The following is a 27,477-nucleotide window of genomic DNA, read 5'->3' on the forward strand; positions in this document are numbered from 1 at the left end:
AGTCCTCTAAGTCACATGCCTTGGCTGCCAACCAAGGCACAAAAGAACAAAAAGGACAAAGTAGTAACAACAATAGTAAGGATGAGAAACAAAATAATAGCGAGGAAAAGAAGGATCAGATACCAGTTGCTTCAAAAGCAGCTATTGATACCTCATCCTCTAAGGGCGATAAGCCTAAGAAAGAAAAGGTCAAATGTGCCTATTGTAAAAGACCTGGTCATAATGAACATAAATGTTTGAAGAAACAAATTGATCATTGACATACATTCTTGAGAAGAATAATATTAGTGTTCCTGAGTCTATCAAACAAACTTCTAATGAAGGGTCTAACAAGGCAAAAGAAAACAGCAAGGGGAAAGGAAAGGGCAAGGCTCTTGTTGCAGTTGCTTCCTCACCATCCACTTGGGTTCTTGATTCGGGTGCTTCACACCACATGGCTTCATCTAAGGAAGAACTTGCATCCTTGGAGCCGTGTACTATGCCTTCTATTTTGATGGGTGATGACACTCCTGTTGAGGTGTGTGGGAGAGGGTCTATTGATGTGAGGGATGGCACATTCCATGATGTTCTTTGTGTACCCTCATTATGAACTAATCTCCTATCAATATACCAAATCACTCACACAGGTTCAAGCAAGCGGGTTGAGTTCACTCTTGAACTCTTGATTGAGTGGAGATACGTGAGTTGCATAGTGATTCTATAGTTGCAGTTGGGAGAGCAGATCATCAGTCACGACTCTATTTGTTTTCTCACTTTGTTCCTAATCCTCCTTCATCTGTTTTGCTCACTCACTCTAATGATGTGAGTAAATTATGGCATGAGCGGTTTGGCCATCTTAACTTCCGCTATTTGCATCAACTCAACCAGCAGAGCATGGTCACAAGGTTGCCTTCGGTTCAGTTCTCAGGCGGTGTTTGCCAAAGTTGCATTCTTGGTAAGCATCCTAAGGAAAAATTTGACAAAAGTAAGGCATGGAGAGCTTCACAGATACTAGAGTTAGTTCACAGTGATTTGGCTGGTCCATTTCAACATCCTTCTTTCAGCAGGGCCCAATATGTCCTCATATTCATTGATGACCTTCCTCGATACACTTGGGTATACTTTCTCAAACAGAAGTCAAAGGTATTTGATCATTTTCAGGACTTCAAAAATTTTGTAGAAAAGCAATCTGGGAAAGCCATCAAAGTTTTGCGCACAAACAATGGTGGTGAGTATGTCAACCATCGGTTTGAAAGATTTTGCACTTCAGAGGGGATTGATTTACCCCATTTAGTTCCATACAATCCTCAGCAAAACAGTGTTGCAGAATGAAAGAATAGATCCTTGAAGGAAATGCAAACTGTATGATTCACTCTAGATCTCTTGCACCACAGTATTGGGCAGAAGCCATTAACTGTGCTTGTTATATCCAGAACCGTGTTCCTCACCGAGCCTTGAAGGGAGTTACTCCTTTTGAAGCTTGGAGCGGTAGGAAACCATCAGTTAAGCACTTTCGAGTTTTTGGCTCCCCTACATGGGCCCACATTCCTATAAAGAAACGTAAGGCCTTGGATCCGCAAAGCAGACCTTGCATATTTGTAGGTTATCCTGATGGTGTGAAGGGTTATTGGTTGCTCCACCCTACTACACATGAGTTATTCATTGAGAGAAGTGTTCAATTTGAGGAGGGATCTTCAAGCTCACTTTCTATCACTTCTCCAACTCCTTCCACTTTGACATTGGAGTCACTTGGAATACATGACAGATCTTCTGATGAGTCAGATTCACCTAAACATTCTTCTACCTCTACTTCTGATGCAGAGAGTGATTCAGAGAACTCACCTCCTTCCTCTCCTAGTCATCATTCAGAGGTTAATGATTCCCCTCCAGATTCTCCATCTTCCTGTCCACTTTGGGCTAGACAGACCTTGCAGTCCGCAGGTGATTGGGTTGGGGATCCATCAGACACCAGGCGAACTCGTTCACAATTCCAAGATGCTCCATGTCTTCATTGCTGCTGCCTCAGATCCACAATCCTTTCATGAGGCTTCTGGTATTCCTGAGTGGGATACAGCTATGCAGGAAGAGTATAGTTCCTTAATGAGGAACCACACTTGCGATCTTGTCCCTCTTCTTAAGGGAAGAAAACTTGTTCAATGTAAGTGGATCTATCGGACAAAATTTGCAGCAAATGGGTCAATTGACAAACACAAGGCTCACTTGGTTGCCAAAGGATTCTCCCAGGTTCTTAGGATTGACTACTCTGAGACTTTTGTGCCAATTTCCGGAATGAATTCCATTCGAATTGTTCTTGCCATTGTTGCAGCTAATCATTGGGAAGTACATCAAATGGATGTGAAGAGTGCTTTTCTTCACGGTGACCTTCATGAGGAGATCTACATGGAGCAGCCACAGGGCTTCCTTCAGGATTCTTCACTTGTGTGCCATCTTCGAAAGTCTCTCTATGGCCTCAAACAGGCTCCTCGGGCCTGGTATGCCAAGATGGACTCTTTCCTTCTATCAATTGGGTTCACTCGGTGCCATTCTGATCCTAATGTCTACATTTTGCAACAGGATGATTCACTTCTATTTTTGGTTTTGTATGTTGATGACTTGTTGATCACAAGAAGTTCCTCACCCACCATTAAGGCTGTCAAAGTGGCCCTTCAGGACAATTTTTTGATGACTGACTTGGGCTTGTTGCATTACTTTCTCGGGATTGAGATCTTTCAGTCTGATCACCATCACACAGTCCAAGTATTCTCTAGATTTACTCTCGAGGTTTCATATGGCTGACTGTAAGCCTGCTCCGACTCCCTTCCTTTCTGGAGTCAAACTTGAGGCTCAATGTTCTTCTCCACTTGTTGATGGCACTTTGTACTACCAACTTGTTGGGAGTCTCATTTATCTGACTCATACGAGACCTGACATCTCCTATGTTGTAGGCATGGTCTCTCGATTCATGCAGGAGCCCCATAAGCTGCACTGGAAAGCAGCCAAGCAGATCATTCACTACATTCAAGGTTCTCACAGTTGTGGGATTCAATACGCAGCAGGTATTGAGCTTGATTTGGTGGGCTACACAGATTTAGATTCGGCAGGTGATTCTTAGGATCGCAAGTCTACTTCAGGGTACAGCTTCTCACTTGGGTCAGGTCTTGTCTGTTGGTCGAGCAAAAAGCAGTCTGCTATTGCTCTATCTTCTACTAAGGCTGAGTATCGAGGGGCTGTAAATGTTGCCACTAAGGCCATTTGGCTTCAACATCTTCTCACTGAGTTTGGTATCCAAATTAGACAGCCATCAGTCATATTTTGTGACAACCAGAGTGCCATTCACATCTCACGGAATCATGTTCATCATCAGCAAACCAAACACATAGAGGTCCACATGCACTACATCCGGGAGCTCATCCATGGTCACGTCATTGACCTTCGCTATTGTCTGACTTCCGAGTAGGTTGCTGATATCTTCACCAAACTCTTCATTGAGAGCAAGTTCCTTCATTTGCGAGCTTTGCTGGGGGTGCGGGATGCTTCATCTTTTGGGGGGGCCTCTTCCTCTCACTCGGAGTCCTGACTTTTTTTGGGGGGTCTCTTTTCTCTCTCTTTTGGGGAATCTTATGTACATGGGTACCTTATTAGGCTTGACTTGCCAGGATCCATTTCTACATCCACCTAAGCTTCGCTTATGGGGGAGGTGTTAGTGTAGTTTTTTATTTTTCCTATATTGCTAGGTTTTTCCTACACTTTTGATAATCTCGCTTAGGTTAATAAAGCATGTCTTATTAGGTGAATGGTTGCAAGGTGTCACCTTCCTACATGTGAGCATCCATTAGCTATCTTGGGAAGATACTTTGCTATCTTTAGTCCGATAGATGGTTGCTCCTCATTGGTCGGTGTTGCCACCTCCTCCCTCTTCCTAGCCTATATAAGCATGCTACCTGGCTTGTATTTGCATCTCTTGTTTTTGCATCCTCTTAATGCTATTTTGCTTCTAGCATTTGCATTACTCTCTTGGAGACTAACTCTGTGTTGCTATTTTGATTTTTTATCATTTGCATTCATAGTTTAGATATTTATCTTTTCAGATTCTAACATAAGCGAACTTGGATTAGCTCATTACCACTCATCCTATTTGTCCAAGTGTAGTTAGCCCCCTTCAAATCAACATTAAGTAGACTCTGGCAATTAATAAAGTCCACTAGATCTATCCTGCTTTCCATTTGAATCTGAGACCCTCCAAACTTTTATGTTTCTAGAATTGAAGTCTCTCATGACCATCCAGTTGTCATCCAAAAATGTTTTCCTGCAAGAGGCCAACCTTTTCAAAAACTTACTTCTAGCCACTTTAGTGTTTGGTGCATAGATATTTGGAAAGACCCACATTAATCCATCCCCACATAAATTCATCCCTAATATGATGAAATCTAATGAACATAATGTTACCATCAGCTTTAAGAGGCTCACCAAAGATGTCATTTTGATTCCAAAAGCTAGTTGTCCCACCGAAAGTACCATCCAAACTGCTCCCAACAATGCCTCAATTTTAAAACACTTTTATGTTTTCAACTTTTTTCTTAGACATTTTGGTTTCTTGGATCAAAACCATATTAGGTTTATGATCCCTAACAATATTCCTAAGAATATCCTCTTTGTGAGAAGCATTAAAACCTCATATGTTCCAAGAGATTATCTTCAATTTTTAGATGGGTAACAAACCTTCATGATGGTCTTTTGACTAGCATCAACAATATTTTTCTACACACTTGCTCTCTGTACCATTTATTCTTTCTTCCTAGTGTGGCCTTAGGGTTTCCCACATCAGCTTTGAGTTTGTTTCTTGTAGAAACATTGTTTTGTTGGGCAGCAGTAATGGTTGCACTACCTTTCTTGTTTTTCTTTTCTCCAACTCTTGTAAAGAAGTCCTCACTCTTTGTTGCTTTCACCAAATTCCTATGAATATCCTTGTCCTCAATGGGGAAGACGTCTCTCCCGAGATTATTATTCCAAATCAGCTCCTGATTCTCCAAAGGGACAGCGTCAGGAAAGATAGATTTAACAAGGTCCACTATTTGGGTAGTAGACGGTAAAGAGGAACAATATCCCTACACATTACATGGTTGTGAACATCCACCCCAAATGGCATACTATTCTTGCTTTCATCATTGTTGGAAGAGACAAGCACCTCATTTCTAGCATTGCAATATGGGATTTCACCTTCTTCAAGAGACATCTCATGATTACCTTTGGCTTGAGGCATCTGAACTTCATCTATTTTTTCATCTGAGCATGGCTTGTCCATCTCAGGGACATCATTAGTAATTTTTTGGTATGCCCTTCATGGGAACATCGTCATTTCCTTTCACACCAGGTTTATCTACTTCAGGCTCCGCCTCCAATCTTTCTTGGGCCTACCCAAGATGTTAAGGGGCTAGCTCTGTAGGCTGACGGGTTTCAACATCTATCCCATCCTTTGGCATGTCTTTCCCTTCATGATTTGTAGAAACTTTCTTTTCTTTCCAAATCTTCTTCTCAACGAGTTTCTTCTTATCTTTCCCTTTATTAGCTTGTAAAGGGCACCGCTTTGCCCAATGCGTTGTCTGTTTACAAAGAAAACAAGCAAAAGGCGTAGATTTGAATTTTAACTGTTGAACCCCATTGCTGAGCTTGGACATAATCACCAAACAAGACAGAAGATTAATATCCTGGCCTATGCTCACACATATTCTAGCATTGACCAATCTAGATCTAGCTGCTGTCACAAGATCAATGGAAAAAGGATCTCCAAATGAACAAGCTAAACCCCTAAAAGCATCCTCGTACCAATATTCCAACAAAAGGCTTGGCAACCTCACCCACATTGGAGCCAAAACAAAATTGGCACCATTCAGATCAAGGTTTAGGGACCATCTAATCAGAGCCAAAGATGACTTTCCAATGACCCAAGGACCCCCACATAAAACATTGGATAGAGCTTCACAAGAGAATAAGAAAGAGAAATACCCCTTAGGCACAGCAGCTATACCTATCTAACCCTTGAGGACTCATTTCTTCTTAACAAAAAGTTCTCACAATATCAATATTGGACCTAGGACCCAAAAAATTTCCTACCAGCAATAGGGCCATTAGAGAGATGTTGTCATTAGTCATAGGATCAAGGACAAAATAAGCATACCTTCCTGAAGCAACATCTGATATATCATTCACAAGAGGAAAAGCATATTTGCCACTTGGTTTGACCCAAAAAAGGGAGGACCAAGGTCTTTGTCTAGTTGGTGCTTCCTCTAAGACACCATGGATGCGCTCTGCACAATTTCGTCACATGACCCACCATTCTTGCCAGGATCTTTGGCGAACCCGACACCTCGTGGGTCACCATATTTGGAATCCTTCCCACCTTCTTTACTCTTTGTAGGCCTATCACTTCCCTATGTTAAAGTAATAGCTTTGGTTGGATCTGATAACATTGATATTAGTATATGGAACAAGTTTACACATACATATACCTATGTATATGCATATGCATATGTTTTGATTCCTCCACATATTGATAACATGAGCTATTTTAATACTTGTGATCATGCCCAGATCGGGCCACATACATATAAATCAATTTATGAATTGATATACTAATCTGCCTAAGGCAGATTAATTCTCATATCTTACCAAATGATCGGGTCTGTGAGTTTCACAGCAATAACATTAATATGCAATACATTGCACTGGTATCAATATCAACAAACATGCTCGGGCACAATATCTATTATATGCCTATCACGTCGACAACAATTTATGAGATTGTATATGCTTGATGTCAACAGTATGTTACTTTGTTAAGTCGTAACAATTAGTCAAACCACGTAGGGTCATGACGCTACATGACAAAAGCCACGTAGGAGTCATGTCCCTACATGTGTGACCATTCGTATATATATATATATATATATATATATATACGATTGTTTGATGTGGGGAAAATATCAATTCAGTGACATACGATTACCCCAGCAAACAAACATTATCTTCTACGATTTCTTGTAGCAATCAGTCTTCTGTGTTTCAATATCTGCAGTTAAGAACAGACTTCATTATATTCAGTTCATAGCAAGTGCAGTCTCAAACTGTGTATGGTATACTCAGTATAGTCTGAGACTATTATTATTTATCAATAATAATAACAGTATGCTACAAGTATATATCTAATCTGTGACAAAGTAAGAAGTCCTCATCTGATTGAATTTGAAAATAAAATCTATTATTCTCTATCTCTGATCCTAGATACCTAACATTGTATCAGAGCCTAGTTGGTAGATAGAGTTTAAAATTTGTAAAATCATCTCTCAAAGATCTCTGAAATATTTAATCTACTCAAAGTACAAACATGGTGAATGGAATCAATCTAGAAGACAAACTTGATGGAGCTTCAAGCTTCGTATCCTGGAGAATTCAAATCATGATCATTCTTAGAGAACTCGAATTAGAACAATACATGATCATGCTTAGATAACTTGAATTAAAACAATACGTGGAAGGAAACAAAACCATGCCTGAGAATGAGTCAGATAAAACAGTATGGAAAAGGCACAACAATAATGCTATGAAAATTATAATTGATTCTGCAAAAGATCACATTCTTCCATTTATAGCAAAAGCATCATCTACATGTGAGATGTTCATGACTATTCAAAATTCATATGAAATCAATAATTCAAGCAGATTTATTACCCTAAAAACACAACTCCTTGACATTAAGATGAATTAAAGGAGAAACTACAACATCATATTTCATGAGAATATCAGAATTAAGAGATCAACTTTGTACTCTCGAAAATATTGTAGATGATCAAGAATAATCATTAATAGCTCTTAAAGGATTGCCACCTACATGGGAAACCTTCATTCAAGGGTTAGTGCTCATCCTACTCTAACAAAATTTGATCAACTCAAGAATGATTGCACTCAGGAAGAATCACAATTGATTGCAAGAGGAATCATTCCTAATAAAGAAGAGGAAACTCAAGCTTTAAATGCAAACTCAAACAATAAAAGGAAATGACACTTCAAGAAAAGAGGAAAGAAAAATCAAAATTATAAGAAAAGAGATTTGTCAAAAGTTCAATGCTACAAATGTGACAAATTTGGACATACTCACATGTATTGTCTAGAAAGAAAGAAAGCTCTTGCCAACATATCTGAAGTCAAGGAAGCTAAAAACTCACTTTTCTTTCTTGCCTTGTCAGGCAAGCTAAACTTAAATAAGAATGCCTGGATAATCGACACTGGGGCATCTAGACACATAACTGGATTTAGAGACCAGTTTGAAACCTTCGAAGGACACTCAACAGAAGAAGTCACAATAGGGGATAATTCCACTTGCCCTATGAAAGGAATTGGGACCTGTTCAGTTCAACTAAAAACTGGAGTTACTCTACAACTAAAAGATGTACTATTTGTACCAAGCATCAAAAGAAACCTAGTCTATATTTCAGGCCTAGCAAATCAAGGGTATTGCATCACCTTCCAAGAAGATAAAGTCCTAACTTGGCCTAAAAATTCAAATATCAAAAATGCAATCTCCATTGGATTCAGAGACAAAAGCTTATATAAAGTGTGTAACTCTCAAAACCTAGCCTTAAATCATGAAGTTATAAAGAACAATGAGATCTGACACAGAAGATTAGGTCACCTAAATTTTCCCGCTCTACCATCCATAGAGAAGATTGTGAAAGACATGCCTAACCTAAAATTTGAACATGATGGAACATGTAAAGGCTATGCATAGGAAAGAACTCCAAATCATCTTTCCCTCATAGTGAACACAAATCAAAGATTGTACTGGAACTCATTCATACTAACTTATGTGGACCAATGTTAGTACCTTCTCTAGGAGGATACTTGTATTATATCATCTTTGTTGATGATTATTCTAGGAAAACCTGGATCTATTTCCTGAAACTAAAAGAATCAAATGAAGTTCTATCTAAATTCCAAGAGTGCCTTAGTCGAAAATTAAACTAGGAAGAAAATTTAAATCCTTAGATCTGACCATGGAGGAGAATACGCTTATGAAAACTTTAAAGAGTTCTACATATCTGTTAGGATTAAGAGGGAGTATACAATACTATATACTTATGAAAACTTTAAAGAGTTCTACATATCTGTTGGGATTAAGAGGGAGTATACAATACTATATAATCCTCAATAGAATGGAGTAACCGAAAGGAAGAACATAACTATTATTGAAGCATCTAAGGTCATGATGCATGATCAAAATCTTCACATAACATTCTGGGATGAAGCCTCCAATTCTGCAATATACATTCAAAATAGATGCCCTCGTTCATTTCTAGAGAATATAACACCTAAAGAAGTCTTCTCAGGAATTAAACTTGATCTAAGTCACCTAAGAATCTCTGGGTGCCTTGTATTCATATACCTAAAGAGAAAAGGACTAAACTAGAGCCCCAGGAAAGAAAGGCATATTTGTTGGGTATAGTGAATCCTCCAAAGCTTATAGAGTATACATACCAAGGTCAAGGACAATTGAAAACAGTAGAGATGTTAAGTTTGAAAAAGATGTTGCATATTAGAAGTCTAAAAATATAAAATAATCAAATGATGACCCCATCCCAGAGTTAGATTAAAGTTCTACGATTAAGGAGAGTTGTACAGAAGATAATGGACCCACAACACCTAACCCTAAGTATGACTCAAATCCACTCAACAAGAAAAGACCATTATGGGCAAAGAAAATGATTGACAAAAATAATGTGGCTCTTGATGAAATCTTTAGAGAAAATAAGAAAACAAGAAGTCACTCTTGTTATGTCACTCATATAGATGAGCCCACTCAATCAAAACCCTCAAATGTTGAAGAAGCCTTGAAATCTCAAGCCTAGAAAGATGCCATGATTGAGGAATATCAATCCATATTAAAATATTATGCTAGGGGCATCGTACCAAGGCCCAAAGACAAATCTGTTGTTTCCTCAAAATGGTTATTTGAAATTGAACAGGCACATGATAGCAATATTGAAAAACATAAAGTCAGATTTGTGGTCAGAGGATCCTCCCAGAAGGCTAGAATTGATTACGAAGAAACATTGGCTCTTGTTGCTCGATACACATCTGTTTGAACCATCATTGCTATTGTTGCATCCAAAGGGTGGAAGAAACATCAGATGGATGCTAAGTTACCGATTCAGATGCGGATTCCCAAACCGGATGTGGGAGTTTTCTTTTTTTTTTGGGGGGGGGGGGGTGGGGGGGGATGTGGATGCATATATATATATATATATATGTGTGTGTGTGTGTGTGTGTGTGTATATATATATATATATACATATATATATATACATATTGTGTATATGCAAAGAAATGAGATAAGTAATTTCAATCTTGTATTCTTAAGATCAAAAGATGATCTACGTTGTTTCTTTCAAGTATTTTGTTTAGATGCAAAACCCCTAGAAAGTTATTTGTACAAGGTACATAATCTGCAATATGTTTACTTGTTTCAAATTTTAGGCATAGATTAATTTTAAAAAATCCTGCCCTATAATTTGAAGAGAATTTCCTCTCACTAGTTGTCACAGAAATGACAACTTAAAATGCTCGCAAACTTGAAAAGGTTTGCAAAATGCATTTCCATATAAGCTCAACTAGACAACAACCCAAAAGAAACCCTTGCAAAGAAAAATCTATTGCAATTCAAAAGGAGCTATGGAATCAGTTTTGTTATACATTTTTAAGCACTTAGCATATAGTATTATTTGGTTGAAGTTTTCACCCACAAAGAGTTTCTTTGAGGCATCAATGTCTCATTGTTGTTCAAATCTACCATATTGCTCTTATCTTTTATAACCTTTGTTTGATTATTTCACTCATTTTACTTATGATTTAAGCCTAATATAACCACTCCACCTGTTAAAAAAAGAATTAAAAATGTTTGTCTTTCTTTTCTAGGCGAGGAAGCCTGTAGATGCTCTTGGGTGCCCTGTGTGTGTCATCCAAATGCCACTCACAAGCACTCGGATGCGTCTAGATGCCTGTGAGTGGCATTTGGATGCGTTCGAAGTGCCTGAAATAGGCATTGCATCCAGGTGCCCGTGAGTGGCATCCGGGTAGCACCCACAACACACCCATCTACCTCCAGCACCCGTCTATATCCGCTTCTGCATCCAGTCTCCAGGAGGCCAAATTAGTAACTTAGGATGAATGTGAAGACAACATTTCTAAATGGTGTAATTGATGAAGTACACCTAGAACAACCAGAATGATTTGTTATCCATGATAGGAACACACATGTATGTAAACTAAAGAAAGCTCTTTATGGTCTTAAACAAATTCCCAAGTCATGGTATGAGAGAATAGACAGTTACCTTATCAAACTAGGGTACTCAAGAAATGAAGTTAATCCTAATATATACTTCAAAGAATCAGAAGGTGATATGCTAATACATGTTCTCTATGTTAATGACCTAATAACAAGGGAAGATCACCTTAATGCAAACTGTAAACAAGATCTTACATCTGAATTTCAAATGAAAGATTTAGGTCTCTTACACTATTTTTGGGGATTTGAAGTATGCCAAAAAGAAGTATGTATCTTCTTGAAACAAGGCTAGTATACTATTGACATATTAAACAAATTTGGTATGATGGATTGTAAACCATTGTCCACATCTATAGAGAAATGTCTTCATAAACTTAAAAGTGAAGCTTCTAAATCCAAAGCCACAGATCCAACATACACCAACAGATAATTGGATCTCTAATGTACTTGGTGAATACCCGCCCTAATATTTGTTATGGTACAAATGCATTAAGTCAATTTATATGTGAACCTAAAAAGATTCATCTCATGTCAGCCAAGCACATTTTCAAATACTTACGAGGCACTATCGGAGTAGGTCTAAAATATGACCATGTTGAGTTACAGCTTCAAGGATATTCAGATTTTGATTGGGCCGACAGTTCTACTGATCGGAAGAGTGCTACAAGATGTTGTTTTAGTCTCGAGTTTGCTATGGTATCTTGGTTTAGCAGGAAGCAATCTGTTGTTGCTCAGAGTTCTACAGAAGTAGAATACATAGCGGCATCTATCGGAGCTCGAGAAGAATGTGGTATCGGAAGTTATTGGTTGGATTATTTGGGAAGCCCCTGAATCCCACAATTACACATTGTGATAATCAAAGCTACATTAAACTCTTTGTAAATCCAGTCTTCCATAACAGCTCCAAGCACAAAGAAATTCCCTATCACTACGTCAAAGATATGGTGGATAGAAGTGTTATCAAGTTGATATATATCACCACTGAAGAGCAGACTGCCGACATATTTACCAAGACTCTTGAGAAATTAAAAGTGGAATATTTCAGAGGTGAACTTGGTATGGCTAAGATGTAAATGTAACTCCTAAGATTAAGTCTCAGTCTTGTTTAATGCACTACAAGCCATAAAAAAAGGTTTTTAAAAACCATTTGCATGTTTAAATGATATGCAAATGAGTCTAAAATCGACACTCTTAGTTAATCGCATTTTTAAAAGTGAAAAAACATGTTTAAAACTACATGGTATTGCATGAAAAATCGCCACTTATGATTTTTAAGTGAAAAAAGGGGTTTTTCAACGCATATACATATTCTTTTAGCATTTAAAACACATGTAATGGGGTCAAAATTCGTCACTCCTAGTTTTGGCTTATAGAAATGGGTTATCTTTTACCAAAAACATATGCAATAGGGTCAAAAAAAAATCACTTTCGGTTTACTTAAGTGAAACCTCACTTAAAACATGTATTTACATGTTATTATAACATGTAAATTGATCTCAAAAGTCCACTTAAGTGGCAATTTTTAAAAAGCATATGTAATGGGTTTTAAAAACTCCACTTAAATGCATTAAAACATTAAAAAGAATTTATATGTCAGCAACATGTGTAAATGGATTCAAAATCTCCACTTATATTGATTTAATAAGTTTTAAATATGCAAAAGCATATTAAAAACCCATTATACACATTACAATGTGTTATTGCATTTAAAAAGTGCACTTTAATGATGTTGGGACTTATAATTTATTGGAAGTGGGTTTTCATATAGTGATTTGCATGTTGATATATGCAATGAATAATAAAAGCCCCACTTAAATGCATTTAAGATGTCTTATGTAATTAAATTTAATATTTAACTATAGTTTTCAATAAAGTAACATGAAATATAGACTTGAAATAAGCTAATTTCATAAAACATTGAAAACTATGATAAAATCAACTCAAAATGAGTTAAAATTGGAAAATGGACTAGAAAAAACCACTTAAATATTAAATTAAATTTTATATTATGCTTTTGTTTACCGTACTGGTAAAGAAATTAACGCATCCAGACAATGGAACAGAATAGCAAAATTATATTCGCATATGCCGGAACATACATTATGCTTCATAATATCAGTAATAGTAGATGATTGATGATTTACAATGATCCTAGACGGGATATAAATACTACCGCCGAACCTTCCCGAAGGGTTCCGTCGGCCACAACATTACATCCACTACAAACTATTTACCCATCGGCTACAAAATATAAAACACTGACGACAATCATTTCGTCGGCTACAGAAACACTGTCGGAACCATCCAGTCAGCTAACAGCTTTTACCAATAAAAAGCTCACTTTTATGAGGTTTTTAAATCAAGAAATGCAATTGTCTTTAGAAACCCCACTTTTTCCTTTAAAACTTGAACTAGACAACTCCGATTTTGACCTAAGTTAGCTCAAAACTAGTACAATTCCAAGGGCTATTCACCTAAGGAAAAAAGAAGACTAATAATTATTTACAACACAAAGATAATACATGAAAGTTTGACAAAAATTGAGTGTTTGCAGTCAAAGAAGAAAAACTCTTACTAGCAAACAATTAGGGATTCAAATTGATGAAAACCTTCAAAAGAACGCATCGATAGAGCAACACAGAGAACAATTCAAGGATAACGAATCGCCTTTATGATACTTTATCAATACATTAAAACTAAGAGGATGCACCTATGAATCCATAAGAAAAATCCGTAGGGTTGCCTCAATTTTGTGAGGTCAAAATTGAGGGCAACAATACTCCATTCACTCACTAAAGCATAACTAATTGGCGTCAAAAAAAGGTAATGGAATTAGTATATGTGCATTCCAACTTGCAACTTCATTGACACAAGTGAACTGATTCCGAGGAGCAACAAAGTTGTGAGATGTAGAATCAAAGCACCATGACTTGGTTACTACCACTTCCCAACAGTATTCATTTTGAGGAACCAAATAGCCAGCATAGTTTTAGTGACCAGAATGGCAACAAGCCTTGTGAATCTTCTAATGTACATCATCTTGTTTCAATGATGATGATACGCTGATGAATTAAAATTTCACTATTTTGATTTTGACCAATGAATATCTTTTATGACGTTCAAGTTTGGCAATTTCAAGTAGAATATTGAGTGACATTTTATAGTTTTCTTACCTATTTGTGCATCTTATTTGGTTATCTCATTCCTATTTTTAGGCATATATTTTGGTATATGGATTTTATATTATTTTGTATGTAGTATCCAAAATGTGTGCATTCTAAAAGACATTTTATCATGCTTGCATACTGGAATGATGGAACAACCATACATGTATCTGTACTGGTAAATTAGAGTGTAAACTACCCCATGTGACTGTCCCATATCCCATTTCACTGTTTCATCATTTCCTCCTGGCTTCAATGGCATTGCCCCCAATTCAAATCGTAGATATGGGAAATCCTGCTCAATTGCTACGTAAGATTGAAACAAGCCTTCCAAATAAACAAGCAGTAGTAAAATTTGCCCAGTAGTGAGCATGTGAACATCATAAGAGTATCTCAATTGAAAGTAAGTTGAAATTTTAAAAGGTGTCTTAAGGAATGAGAGACATACCTCTCACTCTTAATGTGGTTGCTCAAAGCGTTTAACTCATATTTCTAATATCATCTATAGCAAGCTGCCAGGAATCTAAATGAAAAAGCATTTCCCCCATTTAATTTAGATAACCTTTTTATTTGCCATTGTTTTGTAGAAAATAAAGAGCGTAATGCTCACTAGCAATCCAATGAGCCCAATATTCTGTTGCATCCAGGCAATGCAGCCAAAAACCAAATTGGAAGACTATTAAAACTTGAATCTGCTCAACCAGAAAACGGTGCATTCTATTGGGGTTTTTCAATGAAAATCCAGAAATCGGGTTACGGAAAAACCAAGACCAAAATCAAAAAAATTTGACATGACAAATTTGCCGTGGATTCCAAAGCCATTTATTGTGAGCAGATAGTTAAAATTTCGGAGCAATGTATTCAATGAATGACAGTAGATACCTGATACACAATAACAAAATTATCTTTGATTAGATCTTCATTCAAGCCTCCAAGGTAATCTGATAGCACATTTGCCACCCTGCAAAGAAACTTCATCATATACAAACAAATCAGAGTTATGATGGATGCACAAAACATTGTTTATACCAAAATAATTTTGTAATCCTATGAGGCTCATGCAGTCAGGTGAAACATCTATCCAGCATGCAAAGGAATATCATGAGATACAAGAGAGTTTAAATTTATATACCTATACCAAAAATCCCCATGCGAAATATGTTTGCATTACAAAATGTAACCAAGACCAAAACCTAGTTTCAAATATGCTTTGTGATAAGGCATCCTAAGAGCGTAAAATCAGTTATCCAACAATTATATAATGTGAATTTATTTTCATTATTAGTCATTTCATCATCTATAAATGGCCAGATTAATTTAATTATTCAAATTTCCTTTTGAAATTTGCAAGTGAAATCAATACTTGTGGTGTTCTCTTCAAGACTTCAAAACTTTTGCAGTCCATAATTGTTGAGAAGTAAAACAAAATAATTTCTTGAAAAGTAAGACAAGTACAGAGACCTTCAAATCAATTTTTCAAGTCACGCTTTGTAATCCACCACCAAAGGAACAAAGTGAACTTGAGTTGCACATTAGAGCTCCTATATAGATAGCTATTTTCAAGTGCAAAAGGTTGAGAAGGCCCCTAAATAACAAAAAAGAGAGAGAGGAAAAGTTCATTAAAACAAAATCCTGGGGCCCAAATAAAAAGAGCTCCATAAACTTTCTGACAAAAAGGATCATTTTCAGGATAATTGCATAGAAGACCATAAGATAACCTGAAATTGTAAAATTCCCAGGACCTAACAAAAACATTTTATAACTTACAATTCACAATATGCACAGAACATCTGATTGCCAATAAATAGAATGTTGAAGAATGTTTTCCTATTATTATGTGCTGCTGGGATTTACATACAGTGGAGTTAGAATTTTTTCAGACAAAATGTGTAAAAGTAAGTTTTCATAGAATTTTTTCAGACAAAATGTGTAAAAGTAAGTTTTCAAAAGACCAATTACTAGAGATCAAGATCCCTCTGCTGCCTATACTAACTTTACGACCTTTAGATATGATATTCATCATTAATGATGTGATTTATTAGAGAATTGTGTCCATGTGTGTATTCATGGGTCGTTGAGGAAGTTGTAAGTGTTTTTCTTTCCCTTAACATACATGGCATACACCATCATCTGATTCACTAGGTTACAACCATTATCCTACAAGAATTTCAAGATTTGGCTACAGCATACCCTCACTCTTTCTATGCATTTGGAGAACTAATTATCTAAATGGTTATAATTTTCTGCCATATATTTAGTTATAGCATATAGTTCTACTGATACATATGCATCATTTATCTATATTATATATTATACATAGTTACACCAACAATGGGGATGGGGTGCCGGTGGCGGGGGGATGGGGTGAATATGCTAGGTACTATACATATGGTACTTGAAATGCTAATGATGAAAAGATGTATAAGACTAATAAGAAGTGAACTAGAAAATTTGCAAATGCCAAATATTAAATAATAAATACTTGAACACTGAAAAATGAACATTTAAGTTTTCAATATTGAATTACTAGTAAGAAATTAGAATACTCAATACCCCTAAGAGTAGCAAATTTCTTAGTTCAGTGGGATAGTAGTCCCAGGTAGTCTTAGTTCAGTGGTAGTTTTCAAGTCTTCGAGTTTTAGAGATAAGTTTGAGCAACTTTGGCTTGCTAGGTAGTCATGTCAATCAAGGATATGAACGAGAGTTGGAGCAAGCTAGTCAAGGATGTGGAGTTGAAGTTGAGATTTCCGATGAAATGAATTAGAATTCTTGGGAAATCCTTGCTCCAATATCAAATTTATCTTGGAAAGTCAAGAAAGGTTGTAACGCCGATGGAGGTGTGTTGATTCCTAAAATTTGGTTGAGTTTGGAATTTTTTAGAATCTCTCAAAATCTAAAATCTCCATTATAACTCCTATGAATCTAAAACCACTCTTTAACATCCTAACAGTATTTATATAAAATATAACTTAAAGTATAAGAAAAGGAGAATCTTAAACTTAAAAGTTATATTTTATATAAAAATTCTACCCCCCGAACAACGAGTTTACACAGAGAAAAAATTTTACCCAACAGTGATAAGTTGTCATTGTAGGGGACACGTAAGTGTCTCCGGGACACTTAAGGAAACTTGAGCGTCACCCTCAGCATCCCAGGAACATTGGGATGTCCCCATGTTCCCAACAGCATGAAAAAATTTGGTGGCACCGCCAAGGACACCATCCAAGTTCCGAGAACACTTGGGATTTGGGGTTGGGGGGCAAGGGGGTCGCACCCCTGTTGTACACTTACATTTAGTATTATATAAACATATCTAGATCTCCTGGACATTTTTCCTCCAAAAAATTAAAATGAAAGCTTTGTTACTGACTCAAAACTTTCAAGGAATGGAGACAAAGCATACATGTTCTAGGTGTAGAACCATATGTTCTAAAGCACAAACCAACCTTTAGAAATACTCAAGAGACACAATAAATAATAAAAAAGTGAGTCACTAAGTTATAATTCTAGATGAGGTAATGAAAATTGATTCACCTAATGAAGTCTCATACATCCCCCCTTTAAACAGATTACTTTTTCAAATTAATATATGTCTAAAGTATAAATTTGAATCCATATAAGCAATGGAAATCTATGTAGAACATATCGGAATGCATGCGCCATCAACTAACATATGTAGCAAACTAATTGATGTATCGGGATGTCAAATCCAACAAGAATTTAGCAGGTTAGCTTAGAATAAGAGCTATCACATGTATTTACTATTTAAACAACAATGTACATATGTGCGTACATATATACACATAATCATACATACATTAAAACACGCACTAAGACATACATACATACACAAATATATATAGAGAGAGGGAAAGAGCGAGAGATCACCTCAATTCCAAGTAGAGGAGGCATTTCATTCTGTGTACAAGCCAAAAATGTTATTCCTTCACGCAAAATATGCAAAAGGTAATGTGTTGGTGAAGCGATCACAGAAGGCACCTACAAATATCACCATAAATTATTACTTTAAATAAGAAAAGAATAACACATGAAAATTATGATTGATGAACTAGACTTCTGCATTAACAAAGTCATACAGTCCAACAAAATCATCAATTAAATAGTTAATCTCCAAAGTCTCTAATAAGAAAGAATAGTATGGCGAAAATAAGAAATAGCTACCCAAGAACAAAAATGTTGTTTGTGTGATCACCTCTAACAATTATAATCATCTTCATCTGATTATCCTCTCAAATTTTCAAACATCAATATATTGGCATCCACTTTTTGTTTCTCTCATCTAAAATCAGAATTGATCGAAGAAGTATGAGAAAGTATTGTTATATCTTTCTAATTACATCTTTGTTTGCAAGCACCTAAAAGGGAGACATCTTTATATTTGCAAACAAAAAAGAGATTCTTGATACTTAACTAAAGATTTGGAGAATTGAAGTTTATTGCATTTCCATATCAGATTTGGGGAGAATTCATATGGTTCCAGATTGGGGATGATTATTCAAGATTGGACATTGTGAAGGGTTGTGCATTTTGACATTGCCATAGTGTAACACTAGCATTGGGGGAAGTTGGGATGATGGGTCAAGTTTTCGAGACAAGGAGACAATGGGTCTCAATTTCGGGATGGCAGGGGGATGGCTAGGGATGACAACGAGGGGATGGTGAGGCAGGGAGGGGTAATATATACTATACATAGAGAAGATAAAATGCTAGTTAAGAAATCACGTTTCAATATAATATACCAAATTGAAATACTTAAACATAGCAAAATTGCAACATGAACTAGAACTATTGAACATTCGACATAGTAACATATTACATACCCAATAGTAACATTCAAAAATCGAAATTCAAGTACCCATCATAGAGAGGGTGTGGTTGCGGAATGGCGGAGGTGGGGGTAATCGAGTAGTACAAGTACCCGGTACGGGGGCTTCTCGGGGATGGGTACTTCAAGGTTTGGAGGGGGGTGTGAGTCCCCGAGTTTCACTAATTGTCACAAACCCCAAAAGATTTCTTGGAGGTTCTTGTGAGATATCACCCATAATCGTCATTTCTTTGCAGGTTCCAGTCCGTACTAATACTTTTCCACTTGTAAGGAGGATATGTAAAACCTTATTGATGACTATAGGAAATTATGAAGGGGCATGGGAATTGTTTGAGGTCAGTCGTATCTAGGAGAAGTGGGTCAAAGAGGAGGCTATTAATTGTTGAAGAGGGTTGATCATCCTCTTAGGATAGATGGCAACATATGCAAGCAGCTTCAGACCAGCAACCCTCTGGGGGGTCTTAGATCAAGGATAGCCTTTTATGCGGAGCATTTCATGGACATCTAGGATGGGGTTATTGTGCATCCTTGGTATATCACTCAACGGTGGACATAGGCCCTTTGCATCTCTCTAGGCTCTTTGAGGGTGGGCTCTCATTAGTTACGGATCCAAACTAATCATCACATTGACAGGGAGGACAGAGTTTGCCGCCCATGCCAGCTTGGGGAGGTGGAAACTGAGACCCACTTTATTTTATGCTGCCCCACATTCTACGAGATCAGAGGGAGGTTATAGTAATTCAGAGAGTGCACATCCCTCTCGCCTTTTTTTAGATACACATATCAGCGGTGTCTCACACTCTATCTTCAGGAGACCTTGTGCCTTCGTGATCACATTCTGCAGCCTCAATCTTCATCTTCGGTGCAGCTTACCAAACAGTTTATCCCCCTCCTTTGTTCCTGGGACCTTGGCCCCGGGAAAGAAGCGCCCCTTGTACCACCCTATGGATAACACCAGGTCTGTAAGCTGCATTGATGCCACCATTAAGGAAGAATGTGAGATCAAAGTTCATCTTTAGGTGGTGATTGCTAACTCAGTTGTCCTTGTAGTTGTATGTCCTTATCTTCTCTGAGCGTGCACCAGTTCCAAGTTCACTTATTTGTCTGTCATGAAGCTCTTATGGTGTTGTGGAGTGTTTACCTATCCATTCTCATCAAAGGTGGTGTCTAGTACATGGCATATAGCTTCTTTAATATCACTTTGCAATAGGCATCTGTGAGTATCTTTTATACTCTCAGAAGTACCAGGAAAGTCAGTGTCTATTATCTGAAACTCTCCTGGCTGAACCTCTTTACTCTTGAATGAATATCGTGGCCTGAGCGTAATCCCTGTACTCTCCAGTGACTTCATCAAGCACTCGGTTAAAATCTCCCTACCAATTGGAGATGATACAACAGCTCCTCTAGTTGTGGCCAAATTATTTGGAAAAGATATATTTGCTCTTGTTGGAAAGTATGAGAACACTTCCCTCAATCTTTTTCTTGAAGTCCAAAGTTGCTTTCAACATCTATGAATGGCATTGCTTGCATTTGATTTTGTACTTTTAAATGTTTGCTGATTAGCTGATTCTCCTTTATTGTTAGTTCCAGGCTTCCAGCTGCTCCATTTCATTTAGACTATAATATTTGCAATATGTTTATACTCCAGCAAAACAAAACAAAACTCAAGCTTGTTCAAGAATACTTTTTTTTTTTTTGAATACTTCTTTTTCACTTTATTGTTCACTGCGATTGTTGTTTCTGTCCCTCTCCTTGCTGTATTTATATTGCATTATACTTTACCTATCTCATCCTGTCTGAAATTCTCCAATAGCTTGAATTGGATCCCTGTAGTTTGCATTTGTGCCTTTTACACCTGTTTCCATCATGTTGACTTTCTTGGATGAAGTTTTAATGTTCTGCTATCTCTTCATTTGTGGCTCAACCATAAGAAACAATCTTCCTTTAAAATTTATATTATTCTAGTACATTGCAGATTTCTCATGTTATTCCCTTCTTGAATGCTGATTACATCTGTTCTCATGGTGAACTTAATTCTTATGCTATGCAAGTATTGAACATGAGGACTGAATAGATGTTTTTTGCTTGAGATAAGGAGTCCATCATTGCTAGATCTGTTGATCTAACCCTCCCTTCTTTTGCGTATGCAAGATACATGAAGACACTCTAAAGATCCAGAAAACTCAATGCAGCTGACATATGACCAAGGCAGGGCACTCAACTAGTCACCACAGGCAATGACTGGTTCCCTTGAACCTCCTGTAAATTTCATTTATATCTTTCCTTTATATATCATTACTTGTATAGCATAGGCATTATCAGTACATTATAGGCTACTCTCACAGCTTGGAGGGAAATACATAATATGTTCAACATGCATGTTTTACATTTTACCAGCTGTATATCAGTTGCATGATCGATGTACTTTAGTGAAAGAATGATCAATACAATAGATACATGTGAATCGATATATGAATGAAATGTATGAATTACAACTTGTTTAGTATTGGCTGAATATATATCTTATACTAAATTTAGGCATGAGCAAAAATTTAGTAACAATACCATTATAGACAATAATGAGAAAAGTTTATATCGCATCTATACCAAGACTTAGATGGTATATATATTTGTTTCAAGAATTATATGTATCGCAGGTTCCAAAAGTATGATACTGTATCACCTTCACTTATACAGTATACATGTGAGCATATGTGGAGAGCCACATGACCTGCCTCGTCATAATCAAAGGAAGTGTTAAAAAAATATGCCCATGCATCCAAATTCAGATCTTTCTACCATTACAAGGTAACGACTCCAGCATCTGGTCCAAAACGATGGAAAAAGGCCATTGGGATTCAAACCATGTGTTTTCAAGAAATTTGATTAAGAGCAGATTATCCAAGAGTGCAAAAGAGTCTGTTTTTCACCCAGGAGAAGCCAAAAGGAGTTTGAATCATTGGTTTTCAACCACTGATTTAAGTCTTATATGATTATTAACATATAATATTTTCTTTGATTTTGTTTCAGGGATCACAGACTTTAGAAGAGGGGGATACACCACATACTTATTCATCAGTGGATGGGCCATCACCATTATCTCAGTGTTTGCAACAAGGAATAACGAAAGGATATATGTCGTTGTTCTTATAATTTCAGCTAAATTGAGGTATGCAATGAAGAGGAAGCGCCCATAATGTCACCTACAGAACTCTTCCAGTTTGGATTTCGCGTCTAATCCTCAGGAAGGAGCTATGCTGCGCGAAGAAAGCCCGTCCTCGAGCCACATGGGAGAAATAAAATATAACATCCTAGATGTTGCGTGGAGGATCATTTATCAAATGTTTCCTTATCTAAGATCAGTTATTCAATACACTGAATAAGTTCAGAGAAGCAATCATGTGCTCAAAACCACCTTTGTTTTGTATCATGATTCATTAAGTTTTTATTACCATTAGAGTATCGGGCAGTTGCGATTTGGTAGCATGAAGAGGTGTGTATATTCATCACACATCCTTTCATTTGTGTATAAATACGGAATGCAAAAGGCAAATAAAGGACAACATTAAACATATGATATTTGATGATATAAAATACAAGCACTTTGTCAGCAGATTTTTGATCTTATATGTAATATTCAGTATATCAAAATTACTTACCGGCAGGCAAGCATATAGATGTTTTTTCTTCATGAATCAATATGATCTTGTCCATTTGGAAGCATAGGGTTAAAACATGATAATCACAGTTCCGTCATTTATGGTCATCAAAGCTGATTTGCGGATTGCTCAAAGTTTGGTGTGCATAAGCATACTTTCTCATAGCATTTGGTGTGTGAAAATTCAAGGATTGTATGAAAGATGAGTAAGTCTTATAGTTCCTTGTTCTGATTGGTCTTCCCATCATAGAAGTCAAACCCCTTTCAGACTGACACTAAATTGCATATACGATTAAGTTCTTTTCATTCTGATTATTGTAGTAATCAATCATATTATAATGTCCCATAAAGTTGTATGTAAAAAAATGTGTTGTGAAATAACTCTATTGCCCAATAAGAGCAAAATTACCAAATTCTCTCCAATAAGTTAATAACGCTCAAAGTCTGGTTCCATTCTGTACAAAGTCTGGTCCTTGTCAAATTCTCCCCAAATTCTCTTGTATAACTATGAATTTGCTGCAAATTCTGTCAGAAGAACCAGGGCAGAATTTGCAGCGAATTTTGAAAAAAATTCTACCCAACGGCTGAACCTCAGCTGAATTTGGTCTCAAAACATTTTTATTAGACATTTTTCAAGTGTTTTTTTTCGCCTAATTTGGCCTATTCGATCCTCCCAACCCTAAAGTGATCACTAGAAAGACCAAAAAAGATGGTTTATATGTCATTTATGCATTTGTGAACGAAAATGAACACTTTCTTATAGAGGAAATCCAAATTGACAATAGGTGATATCCAAATTGACAAATATAGAGAAATTCCTGTTAAAAAGCTATGGTATCTTTGAATCCAGGGCTTAAAATTTGAATCTCAACTTTTGATCTAGCCTGGTTAAAAATCCTCTAACCAACAGAATAAAAACTCAGATAACTACATTTATCTTTTCACAATTCCTTTCATTCTCAAATTGTCCCCTTGATATGGAAATATGTTCCACGCATGTGACCAAGCAAGTGCACCATGTTGTATTTATGGCTAATAGATGCAAGTAATATCCTATTAACAAAAACATAGATATGGTGGTGTATTTTGCTATGTTGTTTTACTATTAGCATAGTGATGTATGGACTTATTTGTTGTTGCATATATATACAAACACATACTTCTTTTTTTTAAATATATTTTTGTACAAATGAACCCAAAACAAATTCGAACCCAACCCCAAAAAAATTTTGAACCTGAATCTCGAACCTGCATCCATACCGGAATCCCAACCGACAACTTAGAAGATTGTGACACTGATTCATTGAAAGATAGCCTTTTGTGTTGTGGCTGGAAATAGTAATTCATATCTATCTCTATTTGTGTTAATTCATTTATCTTATAAATTTCATATCAACATTTTCATTTTAAACACTTAAACTTTCAAAGTACTTCTATTCGTAATCATTCTAATTTCATAATGTTCATATTCAAAACACATTTCATTTGAAGTATATGCATCCTGAAGCAATTGGTGAAGCTTTGAAGTCAATGTAATTTCAGCAACTTTCACATTTAAATAGTGCCCATCTAAAAGTCCTTTTTATTTCTTGCCATTTCGAAGATTTTTGTTGCACTTGTCATTGGGTTATCTACTATAAAGACTAAGGCAAAAAGAAATTGTCTTGAGAGCAGGCGCACCCACCTTGGCCCTGCAGAGCCAAAAGCACAGAGGACTCTGATCAGATAAACCAATCCTGTCAAGTTGGCCTTGAACCCACTGGAATCTCAGCATTGAGTTGGTAAGGCTCATAAGATTCCAATCTATGGTTTTGGGAACCAACACATCATTCATGTTCCAATGTTCTTAAATAGTGCTCAGTTGGTTAGGGAGACAAACCGACACATTCTATCACTACCTAACTACCCAAACCCATTACTAACTATCTTGAATTACATTATTGTTTTATTATGCCCTACAATGGAAGGAAGGCGCTCTGATACCACTATAAAAACCCTCTCCGGGATGATTTTGTAAATACAATTTTTTCTGCCTTGTTTTTGTTTGTTTTAGTGAATGAATGCAGTAGATTCGCAATGTTTGAAATGACAATATAATGCAGCAAATAATAGATATTCAAATGATAATTTTTCCAACTTAAACTGAAATTGCATTGAAATACACAGCTGAAAATTCAAGATTTTTATATAAGCATAGATACTCGGTATTTTCACAAAAAATCGACAACCTACTTCATAAAATTATCGAGGCAACAATACCCAGAAAAACTCAAAGGTTACAATTAATGAACATGAAGGTAAACATGCCTTGAAACCATCTAAAAAGATGAATAACAACAGCAAATGTATAGCTCAAAATTTGATCAACAATGGCTGCAATAATGAAGCTACAGGTCTGCATTCGATGAAACTTAAAAAATGCTTCAAACCCTTGCACAAATCTGCTCTTTATTCTCAGATTGGACTCCTAGATGAAGACCACAGTATGGCAATGATTCAGCAGACCTCTCACAGCCTCAAGATTGAAATTACAATGATGAATTTTCACTCTTCAAAGCATAAAAAATGTCTGGAAGCCTTTGTTTCTCTTCCACAGTCAAAAATTCCCAAAAGCATAGTCAAAATGATAATAAATAATGAGGTTGATTTGCTTCCTCATGTGCTTTTATAACTCCAATCTCCTTAGTAGCATTTAAATCCACTTTTATAGGTTTTTTATAAGCCTTCAAACTTAGGTGCTCATATTCATGGATTATGAATGCACTTTAATATCATTTAAAATAATATATCTTGTGTGCACATTGACTTTATAAAGTACTTCAATATTTTGACCTCCAAAATATAATCCATTGATTGCACTTTAAGTCACTTAAAGGAAGGGCCGTGGCCTCATTGAACATAAAGTAACTTTTTAATTTAATGAATAATTACTAATAAAGTAATCACTTTAATAATAGTTAAAATTACATAACTCCACAAATGATCATTATTTCTCAATTCCATCTGAACCTATGAGTTAACCATTATGTCCATTGTGCACCCAACCGCCTTGCTATAAATAGTAAGGGTCCCTCTCTGTAATGTTCCAGATCCCGTTCTTCTATATGTGCACTTTGGATGCTAGTTCCTTGGATGTCAAATGAATCGGCAAGGCTAGGGAGTAACCGTACATTGAGGGTGAAGAAGAGGCCGTACAGCAGGAAATAACTAGGAGGACGTATGGTGGAAAAGAAGTGATGTACTGTGACCAAGTGCAAGCCATACAGAGTCTGGTACTGATGTAATGACAGGATGTCCATACGGTGACAAAATAATGTGAAACAAAGGGCTGTACGGTTGGATTTGAGGGCCGTATGGCAGGAATTCTACTTGGCCGTATGGTGCAGATGGAAAGATGGTCGTACGGAAGGGAAGGCAGGGATGACCGTACGGGAGGAAGAATACTGGGGTCGTACAGTGGATGCCGCTAGGAATGACAGATAGGTAGTGAGCCGTACAGTAGATGGAATGGATTTATGCTTAGTGTCAGACTGATGGAGCGTAAAAATTCAAAGTTTTAGGTATCCATTTGAGCATATTTTGTGACTAGAAGTATGAAGACACACAGATGTTTCTAAGATGTTTCCAAGCTTTGTATTAATACAAGCCTCATGTAGCAACAGGTCTATTACTAATTTTACATGATCATATAATGAATTGTCATGGCATTATTGTACCTATAAGAAGGTTCCACAGGTCATCCTTGACTGATAATGAAGGAGGAGTGAATAGAACACACGAACTCAACCGGCATGGAGTATAGCAGTTGGGCAGTATTAAGCTCTTCATGATTTTAATCTTTGTTACCTCCAATCTAGTCCACCTAATAGCTATGTAGATTATACTGATCTCTGCTTCAGAAATTTGTACACTAACAACATATCAACAATCCACAAATCTGATATATTTGACATAGATATACATGAAAATGAAATGTTCTCAGAGCAAATATAAGCAGTAATTAAAATATACAATGGAATTGCTGAGACAACTGACATTGAAAGTTCGGAAAAGATCTATATTAAAGAATATCCTTGACCTGTGTATATATTACTGTGGCTACAACATGAGGCATCAGTTTTGGTTTTAACAATGATTCTGAGGACTGCTATTATCTTCGACTGGATATGGATATGTATATGTGTAAGATTGAGCTCGTCAGCACATAGAAGGAAGCAATGACTTCTGCAAGTACTATCTCAAATCTATTTAATGTATCGTCTCACTTGGAAGTAGAGCATATAACGCAAATGATGGAATGTTTACAGACAATAAATGACAACAAATAGAACACAGATGCTGATGAGAGTTCTCGTCTTATTGAGGTTTGAGAGATTTTTTTTTTACAATGACAATGTTAGAAGATTAATTTTATTGCAGTCAAATATGGCGCAGTGGGGTCTTTCAAAATAAACATGCTGTCGGAAGAGCCTGTCCAGTCAGAGATAGTGCAAAT

The 27,477-nt window shown here is 36.6% G+C and overlaps 1 protein-coding gene across 2 annotated transcripts in view; it reads right to left on the minus strand.

Annotated features, from left to right (window-relative positions):
* Positions 1-27,477, minus strand: part of ZIP4 (Clathrin adaptor complexes medium subunit family protein) — a 126,401-nt gene that overhangs the window by 51,893 nt on the left and 47,031 nt on the right. Inside the window, exons 3-4 of one of the 2 annotated variants that reach the window (XM_089829630.1) lie at positions 18,367-18,477; positions 15,361-15,450 (exon numbers count right to left, since the gene is read on the minus strand). In XM_089829630.1, the coding sequence (XP_089685756.1) occupies positions 15,361-15,450; positions 18,367-18,477 (201 nt within the window). The remainder of the gene's footprint in view (positions 1-15,360; positions 15,451-18,366; positions 18,478-27,477) is intronic. The other variant, XM_089829633.1, reaches the window with a different exon arrangement.

This window comes from Cupressus sempervirens, chromosome 1 (genome assembly GCF_028749045.1).
Source record: "Cupressus sempervirens isolate cs-2001-9-10 chromosome 1, ASM2874904v1, whole genome shotgun sequence".
NCBI classification, from domain to species: Eukaryota; Viridiplantae; Streptophyta; class Pinopsida; order Cupressales; family Cupressaceae; genus Cupressus; species Cupressus sempervirens.